This window comes from Ictalurus punctatus, chromosome 20, assembly GCF_001660625.3.
Source record: "Ictalurus punctatus breed USDA103 chromosome 20, Coco_2.0, whole genome shotgun sequence".
In the NCBI taxonomy this organism is placed as follows: domain Eukaryota; kingdom Metazoa; phylum Chordata; class Actinopteri; order Siluriformes; family Ictaluridae; genus Ictalurus; species Ictalurus punctatus.
In genome coordinates, this window is record NC_030435.2 from 12,169,146 (window position 1) to 12,184,297 (window position 15,152).

At 37.5% G+C, this 15,152-nt stretch overlaps 1 protein-coding gene across 2 annotated transcripts in view; it reads left to right on the forward strand.

Moving 5' to 3' along the window:
• Window positions 1-15,152, forward strand: part of kirrel1b (kirre like nephrin family adhesion molecule 1b) — a 98,144-nt gene that overhangs the window by 65,068 nt on the left and 17,924 nt on the right. For both annotated transcript variants that reach the window (XM_017495229.3, XM_017495230.3), the window contains exons 8-10: window positions 8,915-9,042; window positions 10,400-10,526; window positions 13,037-13,137. In XM_017495229.3, coding sequence (XP_017350718.1) covers window positions 8,915-9,042; window positions 10,400-10,526; window positions 13,037-13,137 — 356 coding nt within the window. The remainder of the gene's footprint in view (window positions 1-8,914; window positions 9,043-10,399; window positions 10,527-13,036; window positions 13,138-15,152) is intronic.

Consider the following 15,152-nt stretch of genomic DNA (forward strand, 5'->3'; position numbering starts at 1 on the left):
TCCATGATGGCCAGATTGTTCTGTTAGAAATTAACCCAGAGGCGAGAGGACCCAAACGCAGAACACAGGCTGAAGGTTAACAGTATTTATTGTGGCTGCTTGGGTGGAATGGGAATGGAATGAGAATGAGTTGTTGGGGTCAAGATTCAAACTCAGGTTCACCGCATGAGAGACGTGTAGAGCAGAAGCACCACTGGGGAAGGGGGAGTGAGGCTTAGCATGAACGGGTTACAGAGTGTCATCGAGGCTGGTGCTCAAACTCTGGTCAGCGGCATAAGAGCTGAGCACTATATGGGGAGGCTACAGACATATGGCCCAGGCAGTTTTACGCCCCTGTTGTTCCTGATGCATCCAGTAGAGGAAGGAGGATTTACAACAAAATAATTAAATTGATGCTCGAAACTTACACATTAATAAGCATCCCGGCTGTAGACATTGACTAATTGAGTTTTTTGTTCATTTAAATATAAACTTTACTTAAGATATCAAAAAATTTGTAATGATCTGCACTACAAATTAAGATATCTGTAGATATTCACTGTTGGTCTTCATACTTAGGCTACAGGAGACAATTGAATTGCAATAGAATCATTTTTGCGAATTGAAAAATTAACAATACACAGTTGGATGAGATGGACAATGTAATGATATGATCTTTGTAGCCTAGTTATATTCAGATATTAACCATATTTAGTCAGTCAATTAGACATAGTGTAATCATATGGACCATAGATGAAATATCTGCTGTAGTATTCACTATTGGTTGTCATACAGCTACAGAGCAGTGTCCTACATAGCATTTTATGAAGACAAACAATTCACCCCTTTCTAAAACTCCAAGGGCCATTTAGCCATCTAAAAAGAAAAAGACAACTTTTGTGAACAACAATGTTATTTCTTAACACTATTTATTAGAAACATGAACTAGGATGACTCCCATTGATGACTCCCCTCTGGCTTTCCACTGTTTAATTGTTGCTCAATCCTCCTATCAAAATGCTCCTGCTCACTGATTTAAAAAAAAAAAAAAAAAAGAAGCAAAAGTTGAATAGTTGTAGAGAAAATGGTTATTTGTAATTAACAGCAGGATGTCATGTTTGACCCTTTTTTCCTTTATATCATCCATACAGTACCTCATGTCAATGACTGGTCCTCGCAGAAATTTCTCCTTAGCCTCCAGAATGGACAGATTTTCCACAAAAGTGAGGGCACAGATGATACTACCAACAGAAAGAATCTAGATTGATCACACCCCAAATAAGCCAAGTATCATTTTGTGTATATATATATATATATATATATATATATATATATATATATATATAATATACATATACACAACAAAATCAAAAGTATCTTTTCTATATTAACCACAAAAACAGTTATTTTTAGAGCAATGGCCTCACATTATGGATAAACTATTTGATATTAAAAACCAATGTGACTGACACCATGCAGAGCACAGCTAACACATGAGACCTACCTCTGTAAAAGGGACATACATAATGAATTTGATCTGGTCACTGTGGGTGTGTGCGCTGTCCAGAATTTCAGGTGAGAGTGGATTGCATCAATTTGCTCCTGATCTTCAATGTATAAAAGGCACTGTCTTGGCGGAACACTTGGAAAATGTGTCAAGCCAGTTTGAGAATGACATTAAAGATATTTCCATGTATGTCTCTGTAAGTCGTTTATTTACTAGACAAGTTATTGGTCCGAAATGCAGTTTAAAAAATACATTTAAAATGTGTGGTTGTCTGTTCTTCTTGTTGCCATGATGAAGTACACCAGCGCCTGGTTGGATGATATTTGGTTCCTCTCAGCAACAACATGTTGTGGCAAGTTGTGAGTTAGACCTGGAAAACTCTTGTAAACAGGTCGTAATGTCCCTTCAGTCAGGCATCTTGCCTCCTTGGACCATTGGGTGAACCTTTTCCCATGCCTTTTAAAACAGTAAATTGTTTGAATGTAGGTTATCGAGAACAGAAATGTGGGTATTGCCATGTGGGAATTTTACTGTGGTGATTATGAAAAAGAATGACATGGCATGATTACTTATGACTATGTTGATGGTTTATTGCATTCTTCGTCTATGCTGTAACGCTTCAGTTTTTTCAGTTATTTCCATTGGCAAGGAAGGAACTTCAAGAATGAAACACCAAACTGAGATGTACAGAAACTAGTACACATACAGTATCTCACAAAAGTGAGTACACCCCTCACATTTTTGTAAATATTTGATTATATCTTTTCATGTGACAACACTGAAGAAATGACACTCTGCTACAATGTAAAACTAATGAGTGTACAGCTTGTATAACAGTGTAAATTGGCTGTCCCCTCAAAATAACTCAACACACAGCCATTAATGTCTAAACCACTGGCAGCAAAAGTGAGTACACCCCTAAGTGAAAATGTCCAAATTGGGCCCAAAGTGTCAATATTTTGTGTGGCCACCATTATTTTCCAGCACTGCCTCTTGGGCATGGAGTTCACCAGAGCTTCACAGGTTGCCACTGGAGTCCTCTTCCACTCCTCCATGATGACATCACGGAGCTGGTGGATGTTAGAGACCTTGTGCTCCTCCACCTTCCGTTTGAGGATGCCCCACAGGTGCTCAATAGGGTTTAGGTCTGGAAACATACTTGGCCAGTCCATCTTCACATCTTAGACATTAATGGCTGTGTGTTGAGTTAAGGGGCAAATTTAATAAAGCAAATTTATACTGTTATACAAGCTGTACACTCGCTACTTTACATTGTAGCAAAGTGTCATTTCTTCAGTATTTCACATGAAAAGATATAATCAAATATTTACAAAAATGTGAGGGGTGTGCTCACTTTTGTGAGATACTGTACCCCTGTGTCTCAAACCGCTCAATTAGATGTAGACACCACCACTATCTGTCAAGCTAATAGAAATTGAAGTGTTACAATATTAGTATCCAATTTGTATTGTTAGAATTCAATGCCCAGCAATAAAGTACAACAACTTTAGAGCAACCTTCTAAGGAAGAAAATAAAAAGCTTACCAGAGTGAAATTGAATGGAGTGTTCAGCACGGTGTAGAGGGCATACTGAAAAACAATCAGTTCCAAGCCAAAAAAAAAAAAAAAAGTTTATCCATAATGTTAGACCAATGCTCTAAAAATAACTGTTTTTTTGGTTAATATAGAAAAGACACTTGATTTTGTTGTAAAAAAAAAACAAAAAAAAAAAAAACTAAATATACAAAGTGATACTTGGCTTAATTGGGGGTGTGATCTCACTTCTGATCTCAATTCTTTCTCTGGTAGTCCATCATCTGTGCCCTCGCGTTTGTGGAAAATCTGTCCATCCTGGAGGCTGAGGAGAAATTTCTGCGAGGACGTCATTGACATAAGGTACTGTATAAATCCTTAAAAAATAAAAATGGCATCCTGCCATTATTTACAAATAACCATTTTTTCTGCAACTATCTGTTTTTATTTTCCTCTTTTTTTAAATCAGTGAGCAGGAGCATTTTGATAGGAGGATTGAGCAACAATTAAGGAACAGTGGCAAATCAATTGGGAGTCATCCTAGTTCATGTTTTTAATAAATGGCATTAATAAATAATATTGTTCACAAAATAAGTTGTATTTTACTTCTTAGATGGCTAAATGGCCCTTGGAATTTTAGAAAGGGGTGAATTGTTTGTATTCATAAAATGCTATGTAGGACACTGCTCTGTAGCTGTATAACAACCAATAGAGAATACTACAGCAGATATTTCATCAATGGTCCATGTGATTACAGTGCATGTCTGATTGGCTAAATATGGCTAATATCTTAATGCAACTAAATTCACAACATGTATATCATTCATTCTCCTTTGTATATGAAAGCCTATGCTGAATATAACTAGGCTACAGTAGATCATATATCAATACATTGTCCATCTGATCCATCTGTGTTATTAATTTTTCAATTTACAAAAACACTAAATTCAACTGCAATTCAATTGTCTCCTGTAGCCTATGTATGAAGACCAACAGTGAAAATCTACAGATATTTTAATCCGTAGTGCAGATAATTACACGGTCTCTGATATCTTAACGTAACAATTATATTTAAATTCACAAAAACCACTCAATTAGTCAACATCTACGGACGGGACGGTTATTAATGTGCCAGTTTCGAGCGTCAACTTAATCATACTATTTCGCCGCATATCCGCCTCCCCCTACTGGGACGCGTATCAGGAACAACTGTGGCGCAAAACTGCCTGAAAACTGCCTGGGCCGTATATCTGCCTGCTCCAAGTCTCCATTCTCGCTGAGCACGGAGCAGGAGATCTACGGCGAGGTGGGGCTGGGCGTAGCAGGAAATGAGCTGAAAGTGAGCAGTCAGGCAGCGTGAACAGTTAACCTGGAGCACAGGGAAAAAACAGACCGGATAAGCACAAGGAAACTGGACAACAAAGCACATGAAATAATAACAAGGAAAACAATTGCAAGGCAAATCAGAAGTGTACCATACTGAAGCCGAAACAACCTGGCGAGGAGTGGCTGAAGAACCGAGGTTTATATACATTGCTGATTGATGAGCTGATGAGAAGCAGGTGAGTTCATGATTCAATGAGATGGCCTGAGAGGTGGAGCACTATGCCCAGAGACCCAGACAGACACACACACACAGAGCCACGAAATAACGTAAAGGATACTAGGATGGACGCAAGTGCAGACAAGAGCTTTACTTAAATAGAGGCAGGCAGACAAATCCAAACATCAGACAATAGCGTGGTCGAAAAACAAGCAATGGGTCAGGCGTTTGGCAAACAGGCATAACTGAGGAAAAACCAGAATCAACAACGAGATCAAAACAATAGCACATGCACCAATAACAAACGCTTGGTATACAGAAACCTCTGAAAATACTTCACAAAGTCATAGTGTTAGAACAGTCTCTTATATACAGTGGTTGTGAGTGTGTGTGTGTGTGTGAGTTTGGATGCAGGTGTTTGATTAGAATGACTATTCTGTGTGTGAGTGTACTGGGAATTGCAGTCCATGGTGGCCATGTTTGTAGGCCGCCGTGCAGTATGGGATATGTAGTCACTGGTCTGCTGTGATATGACACACACACTAACAGAAGCACAAGGGAGAGAAAACATTGGACGCATGGGGAAGGGAAAAACAGGGAACACAGGAAAATGCATGGGTTTCTGGCTGGATCATGACACTATCTTACAAAGATCGCACACTTGGCTATAATGCAGAATAAGTGGAGTAAGTCAAATATGATAAAATAAATATTTACCTGTAAATTTTTAATTGAATCCTGCATTATAATACTGACATAACATCAAAAATACTTTGTGGTAGATATCATAATCTTTCATGACAGTTTATGTCCAGTTGTATAGCATTGTCATGTCACGTGTGCTCTGGTTAGCACATGTTTTATTGTGTTGTATGTAAGATATACAGTATCTCACAAAAGTGAGTACACCCCTCACATTTTTGTCAATATTTGATTGCATCTTTTCATATGACAACACTGAAGAAACAACACTTTGCTACAATGTAAAGTAGTGAGTGTACAGCTTGTGCAACAGTGTAAATTTGCTGTCCCCTCAAAATAACTCAACACACAGCCATTAATGTCTAAACCGCTGGCAACAAAAGTGAGTACACCCCTAAGTGAAAATGTCCAAATTGGGCCCACTTAGCCATTTTCCGTCCCCAGTGTCATGTGACTTGTTAGTGTTACAAGGTCTCAGGTGTGAATGGGGAGCAGGTGTGTTAAATTTGGTGTCATCGCTCTCACACTCCCTCATACTGGTCACTGGAAGTTCAACATGGCACCTCATGGCAAAGAACTCCCTGAGGATCTGAAAAAAAGAGTTGTTGCTCTACATAATGATGGCCTAAGCTATAAGAAGATCGCCAAGACCCTGACACTTCGCTGCAGCACAGTGGCTAAGACCATACAGCGGTTTAACAGGACAGGTTCCACTTAGAACAGGCCCCGCCATGGTCGACCAAAGAAGTTGAGTGCACATGCTCAGCGTCATATCCAGAGGTTGTCTTTCGGAAATGGACGTATGAGTGCTGCCAGCATTGCTGCAGAGGTTGAAGGGGTGGGGGGGTCAGTCTGTCAGTGCTCAGACCATACACCACACACTGCATCAAATTGGTCTGCATGGCTGTCGTCCCAGAAGAAGCCTCTTCTAAAGATGATGCACAAGAAAGCCCGCAAACTGTTTGCTGAAGACAAGCAGACTAAGGACACGGATTACTGGAACGATGTCCTGTGGTCTGATGAGACCAAGATAAACTTATTTGGTTCAGATAATGTCAAGCATGTGTGGCGGCAACCAGGTGAGGAGTACAAAGACAAGTGTGTCTTGCCTACAGTCAAGCATGGTGGTGGGAGTATCATGGTCTGGGGCTGCATGAGTTCTGCCGGCACTGGGGAGCTACAGTTCATTGAGGGAACCATAAATGCCAACATGTACTGTGACATACTGAAGCAGAGCATGATCCCAGCATGTATTCCAGCATTATAACGACCCCAAACACACTTCCAAGACGACCACTGCTTTGCTAAAGAAGCTGTCGCTTGTCGAGCATGTCTCCAGACCTAAACCCTATTGAGCATCTGTGGGGCAACCTCAAATGGAAGGTGGAGGAGCATAAGGTTTCTAACATCCACCAGCTCCTTGATGTCATCATGGAGGTGTGGAAGAGGACTCCAGTGGCAACCTGTGAAGCTCTGGTGAACTCCATGTCCAAGAGGGTTAAGGCAGTGCTGGAAAATAATGGTGGCCACACAAAATATTGACACTTTGGGCCCAATTTGGACATTTTCACTTAGGGGTGTACTCACTTTTGTTGCCAGCGGTTTAGACATTAATGGCTGTGTGTTGTGTTATTTTGAGGGGACAGCAAATTTACACTGTTATACAAGCTGTACACTCCCTACTTTACATTGTAGCAAAGTGTAATTTCTTCAGTGTTGTCACATGAAAAGGTATAATCAAATATTTACAAAAATGTGAGGGGTGTACTCACTTTTGTGAGCTACTGTATATTATGGCATGTACTACATGATAATGCATAAATTCATTGCAAAATATTACATCAGCACTGAACACTGAAAATATTATACATGAGATACACTTTTTTCATAAATTATTATATAAGTGTATATATATATATATATGAGTTCTATCATGACATTATTATGATATTATTGTTAGGTCTATGCCAACATCATAAAGAGCTTTTCATGACATTTGACATAACATGTACAGTCCCCTCTGAAAATATTGTAACAGCAAGGCCAATTCTGTTGTTTTCATTATACATTGAAGACATTTGTGTTTGAGATCAAAAGATGAATATGAGATGATAGTTCAGATTTCAGCTTTCATTTTCTCATATTTACATCTAGGTGTATTAAACAACTTAGAACATGGCACATTTTGTTTGAAGGCACCCATTTTTTCAATTGATCAAAACTATTAGAACATAGTAGAACATGACTGATAGGTGTTTCTAGCTGCCCAGGTGTGCCCTGTTAAATTGATTGTTTAAAAAATTAATAACTCTGAATATCTAATCTTGGATTGAGCCCTAGGTTTTATCTTGCATTTGTTGTTAAAAAAGGACAAAACAACATTAAGACCAGACAGCTGTCTATGGAAGAAAAGCAAGCCATTTTGAAGCTGAGAAAAATAGGGAAAAAACTATGAGCCATTGCAGAAGCATTGGCTGAAGCATATAGCAATAGAAAGAAAATGAAAGAAGCCACTGGTGTACTAACAACCAGACATGGAACAGGTCAGCAAAGGAAAACAACAGCAGATTATGACAGAAACATTGTGAGAGCTGTGAAGAAAAACCCAGAAACAACAGTTAGTAACACCACCAACAACCTTCACAGGGGAGTGAAGGTATCACAATTCACCATTCAAAGGAGACTTCAAGTGAAGAAATTTAGAGGCCATACCACAAGATGCAAACCAGTCATGAGCAGTAACAGTAGGAAGGTCTGATTAGAATTCTCAAAGGAATACGGAGATGAGCCACAAAAGTTCTGGAACCAAGATTAACCTTTTACCAACATGAGGGAAATGCCAAAGTGTTGAGAAAAAATGGATCTACTCATGATCCAAAACATAGAAGCTCATTAGTCGAGCATGGTGGAGGTACTGTAGTGTCATGCATGTGGAGGTAGAGTTTGCATGGCTGCTTCTGGAACAGGCTCACTAATCTTTATTGATGATGTAACTCATGACGGTAGCAGCAGAATGAATTCAGAAGTCTACAGAAACAATCTGTCTACCAATTTACAGAGAAATGCATCCAAGCTAATTGGGAGGAGCTTCATCATGCAGCAGGACACTGAAGCAAAAAGTACTGCCAACACAACAAAGGACTTCATCAGGGGAAAAAGTATATGGTTTTAGACTGGCCAAGTCATTCACCAGACCATGCAACACTTTGGTTACATCAGTGGGTCACTGTCTTGATGCAGTTATTGCAAGCAAGGAAGCAAGGTACATTCAAACAAATATGACATGTTATGTTTTAAGTTGTCCATCTAGATGAAAATATCAGGAAACGAAGATAGAATAGAATTGGCCTTGCTGTTCCGGTACTTTTGGAGGGGAATCTATGCTGACTGGAGCATTGCTAGTGATATTATTTTGTGGTAAGTAAGTGGTAATGCCTAATGGGAATATATAAAAACAATAATAATAATAATAATAATAATAATAATAATAATAATAATTATTATTATTATTATTATTATTATTTTCCATTTGCTTTTTTCATGTCTTGTTCCCCATATCCACTCTGCTTTCTTGCTGTCTCCTTCCATGTTACACAAACTGTGTCTCACATAAATTTTATAAAAGTATCAATGTTTCCCACTTTCTCCAGTTGGTCCCATCCTGGTAGTGGAACCAAGGCCTGTAACGGTGGATATGGACTCTGATGTAACACTGAACTGTAAATGGGCAGGAAATCCTCCTCTTACACTCACCTGGACAAAAAAGGGCTCCAGTATGGTACATAAACACTATTATACTACACCTCTAAATACTATAGCAAAAACACAACATTCTACAAAGTTAAAAGAGATTGTAGTTATAATTTTGTGACTATAGGTATGCTATAGAGTTTACATTGATGTATGTTGAAATTACCTAGCACTCTGGATTTAAATAAATAAATAAAAATTACAAGAAAGCTAACAAAATCTCTAAAATATTTGGCATTTTCGACAGTTTCTATCTGTTGACTCTCTGTATGAGGAACAAAGATGTGTTCATGCCATGCCACTGCTAAACTTCAACAGAAAGGTCAGGTTATTATTCACAAATAAAAAAAAACCCTAAAGGTGTTTTGTGGACAGATAAGCTCAAGATGAACACTTTTTCAAGGTAACCCAATATTAGAATGATGAAACATGAAAGAAAATGGAGAAAATCAACAGGAAATGTTCATGATGTAAATTTGTGTCTTGGCTGCAAGTGAAAGGAAATGGATATCCAGCATTTGAAAACAAGTATTATTGTTTGATACTATGGCTAGTATCAAAACTTGTCCATTTACTTTTGGTCCAGAAGTGTAGGGATGTTTTATATATATAAAGTACAGTGAATTTAATATGATTCACTCAACATAGACATAATGCCTTCAAATTAAAGCTATCTTTAACCTTAGACACAAGAACAACTGAGTAATTGTACCACTGTGCATATACTGACTGCACTGTTTTTGTTTTTGTATTGATGTTTTTTTTACATGAAAATATACATTTTGTAGTTGAATCTTTCATTTAATTGCTTGTAAGTAATCCTAATTGATGCACATGTTCTGTTCAGCTTTTAGCAGTACCTTTCCCATTAACCCGGACTCTTCTGATTTCACAACATTAAAAACATTAGTAAAACATTATAAAATATCTTCATCTTAGTTGTTCTCAATATAAATATATTTATGAAAATAGGTACACAAAACAAATAGTAATTTGATGGCATGTGCGTTTGCAAATAAAAGATGGAGGTCATATGACAGTTTAAAATTACCACTGAAATTATCTCCAATAATTTACAAGGACCAGTACTAATATAAGTATAAATCTTTTGTGTTTATTACAGAAGTTGTGCGTCATCTCAGAGAAAAAAAAAAAAAAAATTAAATATTGCTTCAGTTTTTGTAAACATTTAAGTAAAGTTTCAAATATTTGGTCTGAACAGACGGGTTTACTAGAGCAAATAATGAAACATGATAAACACATTAAACACAACATACACTTAAATCTGTTATTATATCACCATAGTGCACTACATGCTAAATTTTATGCTATATATATATATATCTTCACAGTTATTTTCTTGCTTTCTTGTTTTTCTCTGGCAGGTTCTCAGTAATAATAATCAGTTGTATTTGAAGTCAGTGAGTCAGGCTGATGCAGGACAGTATGTGTGTAAAGCCATTGTGCCCAGGATTGGGGTTGGGGAGACAGAGGTCACACTTACAGTCAATGGTTAGTACAACACACACACACACACACACACACACACACACACACACACACACACACACACACACACACACACACACACACACACATTAGAATAGTCAAAGTGGTTATAAAAAACAGTACAAATACAATTGAATTTGTAAAAATACAACCCCAATTCCAAAAAAGTTGGGACAGTATGGAAAACGCTAATAAAAACAAAGAGGAGTGATTTGTAAATGTACTTTGACTTGTATTTAAACAAAAGGATGTGTAAAGACAAGGTATTTGATGTTTTACCTAATCAACTGCATAGTTTTTTGAAGATAAACATTTATTTTGAAAAAAGTTGGGACTAGGCAATTTAGGACTAATAGCGATGTGACAAGTTGAAATAAGAAGGTGATGTGAAACAGATGAGGCAATTGTCTAATCATAGTACATAAGGAGCCTCCAAAAAAGGCCTAGTCCTTCAAGAGCAAGGATGGTTTGAGGCTCGCCAATCTGCCAAAAGACGCGTCAGCGAATAATCTAACACTTTGAGAACAACATCCCCCTAAGACAAATCGGCAGTATTTTGGGCATTTCACCTTCTACGGTGCACAATATAATTAAAAGATTTACGGAATCTGGTCAAATATTGGTGCGTAAAGGGCAAGGCCAAAAACCACTTCTGAATGCACGTGATCTCCGATCCCTCAGATGTTACTGTCTTAAAAACCGTCATGAGTCTGTAATGGATATCCTGACCTGGGCTCGGGAATACTTTGGGGAACCTTTGTCTGTCAACACCATCCGCCGCTGCATCCACAGATTCAAATTAAGGCTTTAGTATGCAAAGCAGAAGCCATACGTCAACACTGTCCAGAAGCACCGCCGACTTCTCTGGGCTCGGCCTTATCTGAGATGGACAGTAGCATAGTGGAATCGTGTTTTGTGATCTGACAAGTTAAAATTTCATATAGTTCTTGAACAAAACAGCTGTTATGTTCCCTGGGCCAAAGAGGAAACAGACCATCCAAGCTGTTATCAGCGTCAGGTCCAAAAGCCAGCATCTGTCATAGTATGGGGGTGTGTCAGTGCCCATGGCATGGGTAGCTAGCATATCTGTGAGGGCACCATCAATGCAGAAAGATATGTACACATTTTGGAGCAACATATGCTGCTATCCAGAGCAGGACAACGCGAAACCACATTATGCCTGGATTACAAGCGCATAGTTGGTAAGAAGAGAGTGTGGGTGCTAGCATGGCTGCCTACAGTCCTGACCTGTCTCCAACTGAGAATATGTGGTGCATTATGAAATGCACAATAAGGCCACCAAGGATCCATACAGTTGTGCAGCTGAAGAAATGCATAATAGATGAATGGGGGGAATTTCCCCTTGCTAAACATAATCAACTGGTCTCTTTGGTGCCCAAACACTTAATGTGTTATTAAAAGAAAACTTGATGTTACACAGTGGTAAAACGTTGACTGTCCCATTTTTTTTGATGTGTGTTGCAGTCATCAGATTTGAATTGAGTGTATATTTTCAAAAATAAATGAAATTCACAAAGTAAAACACCAAATAATGTGTTAATAATGTGTTTTCAATATAATTAATTAGTTTTAATTAATTCAATTCAATTAACTGAATTTACAAATGATTCTTTTTGTTAGTTTTTTTGCATTTTATATACTGTCCCAAGTTTTTTCAGAATTAGGGTTGTACAAAAGGCAATCAGTAACAAAATAACAATTTCAAACCTACTGTAATTGCATAAACAATGCAATAAATTTAAAATAAAGATTTAATACAAAAGCGAATGTTACCAAAGGAATGGAGGCCACCACTGAGAAGCAGTAAGTGCAGGTCACTGAAACAGAAAAATCTTGCATTATAACCGTGTTTAGACCTTAGAGAAAATTTTGCCAGCCACAGTGAATGAATGAAATTAGATAATTATTTCAAATTTTGTAATGAAATTAGATAATAATGAAATCTTAATAACGTTAAAGCCAGGCACCGTGGCACAATTGTGCTTTTGCTTTCAATTTAAATTTTTTTCCATGGGAAACTCCATAATACTTTCACATAATTTTTAAGTTATTTCAAACAAACATCTATAGCCCTATGATGGACTGGTGTCACATGCAGGTTGTATCACTGCCTTGCCCAGAGTGTTCCAGGTCCACCATGAGCCTGACCAGGATAAAGTGATTATTGAAGATGAATGATTGAAGAATTAATGAATTGATGAATGAATAAATTAATATTCATCTGCAATCCATGTACAGACATTCATTCAACATATAAATTTCCTTAAATTTTTCCTGAGGTTCTGCTGGGTAGTGCTCTTAAGGCTGTGTTGTGAAAATGACTTTTTTTCCATGTAGCAAGTCATTTTGCCTTTGAATGACTTACACCCACATAATGTATGACCAAAAACCTTACGTGCATATTTTTAATACTTAATATAGAACTAACTTTAATATATAGCTGTATTAATTATACTAATAGTGATTTTTTTTTTGTACTGATTATTTGACAGGTCCGCCAATTATTTCAAGTGAACCAGTTCAGTATGCTGTGAGAGGTGAGAAGGGCGAGATCAAATGCTACATTGCGAGCACACCTCCTCCTGACAAAATTGTGAGTAGTCACACACACACATGTTATGAAATTTATGAAGTGACCAGCCCTGTGATATATCTGATGTTCCATGTTTTTATTACTACCTTAGGTAACAGCCCTGGTATGGTGGAAAGGTTTTAATTGCTTACCCCAATTGAACTGCAATATTTTCTGTTTCAGTGAAGTGATCACTTCTGCAGCCTTATTAACAGTGTCTCTGAAGGATTGCATGCTTCATGTGTTGTCTGGTTTTGTGTGGTCCACAACACAGGGCAGTGTCAATGAAAATAGCTTACAGTGGTGGGAAATAAGCATTGGGACACTTTAATTTTGTTATGTAATATACTTCCACTGCATATATGTATTTCAAATTTATGCACACAATATTGACTTTGTACTTATAAATAAAAACAAAAAAGTATGTATTCATAAGTATAAACAAACATTCAGTGTATATATAGAGTGAAATGTACAATGATTTGCTTTTTTAAAAATCCTCTACAAGTTCAGCAAAGAGGTTCGCAAATGAAGATCCCATTTTAGTGCCCATTACTGACACATCTGAAGATAACACAGCCACTATAATCACTCTTACATTGCCACAAAATGTAGCCTGCATAATAATTTATTTTAAAAAAGATTTGTTTACTCATAACGAAATAAAATGTCATGGGATTGGATAGCATGTGGATAGCATGTATAAACCAATAACAGTAGCAATTAAAGACAGGGGATTTGTAAGGAGAAGGGAGAGAGACAGACAATGAGGGAGACAGAGAGTTTTGATTTTTAACCCATACTTTTATTAAATCAGTCTCAATAACAAAAGAACATCACTAAATCATTATCACAAAACCAATCAACAGAGCAAAAGACTAAAAATGAAATCCTCCTCAAACACATAAAAAAAAACATCATTAAAACACCACTGTATTACAAAGGTTTCCAAATCCTGCATCTATTTATAATACTTAAATTCAACTGAGATCCTAGACATATTAAACGCCTTAAACAACAGAACACTATCTTGACCATGTACATTTCTTAGCTTATTTTTTCTTGAAATATATATTTCCATTTTTGCTTGATCTACCATAAAATTATTCAACTGCCATTTGAATCTTTGTTTGCGGTTGTATCCTGCCCCATAGATGAAAGCCTTAGGTGTGAAACTTTCCTCAAAACCTAAAAACAAATTTCCTTCATATCTTTCAAGAAGTAAAGTTTCTTCTGCTGTCAATTTCTTTTTCCATATTTCCATGATTATTGAAGTTTGTCGCATAGATTTTTGTGTCCTAACAAAGATGCCACAGCCATAGTGTCTTTCAATTCAAATCCAGCCACTTTAATTATGTGACCCAGCTTTACAGTCTGGGTGTCACACAATCTCTGAGAAAGATTTGGCAGTTGGTCCGTTATGTCCAATCGAGCCCCCTTAACCAGATGCTCCTCCAGCAACCAGAACAAAGAGTTAGCATTTTCTGGTCTTCTAATAATGAAAGATCCCCAAACTTTGAACAACCCATGGTAAAATGCAGATAGTATCCGTGAGGAACAAAGCAGTATCTAATCCATTTCCAGCCACTCTGTGAAGAATGTTTTTCACAACTTCTCTCCATACCACATACACAGAACCTGTTAAAAACTTTTGAATGAACTGTAACTAGAATGTTCCATATGTGCTAGACACCAAACCTTGTCCTCCCTCTTCCACTGGCAAAAAAGCACACTTCACCAAATGCAGCCTGTCCCAGAAAAAGTCCACTAATATTGCTTGTAAATGTGATAATAGTCATTTGGGAGGTTCCAAACAAGAGAGCTTATGCCACACAGTTGATGCTATTAAGTTGTTCACTATTAGTACTCTTCCTCTAAAAGATAGTTGCGAGTGAATCCATCTCCATTTCTTTAGTCTGCCCTCCATTTTTTCCATAATTCCATCCCAGTTTTTCTTCTGCACAGATACATCTCCAAGATGCACTCACAAATATTTAAGGCTCCCCCTCTTCCAATTCAACCCACCAGGTAAATCT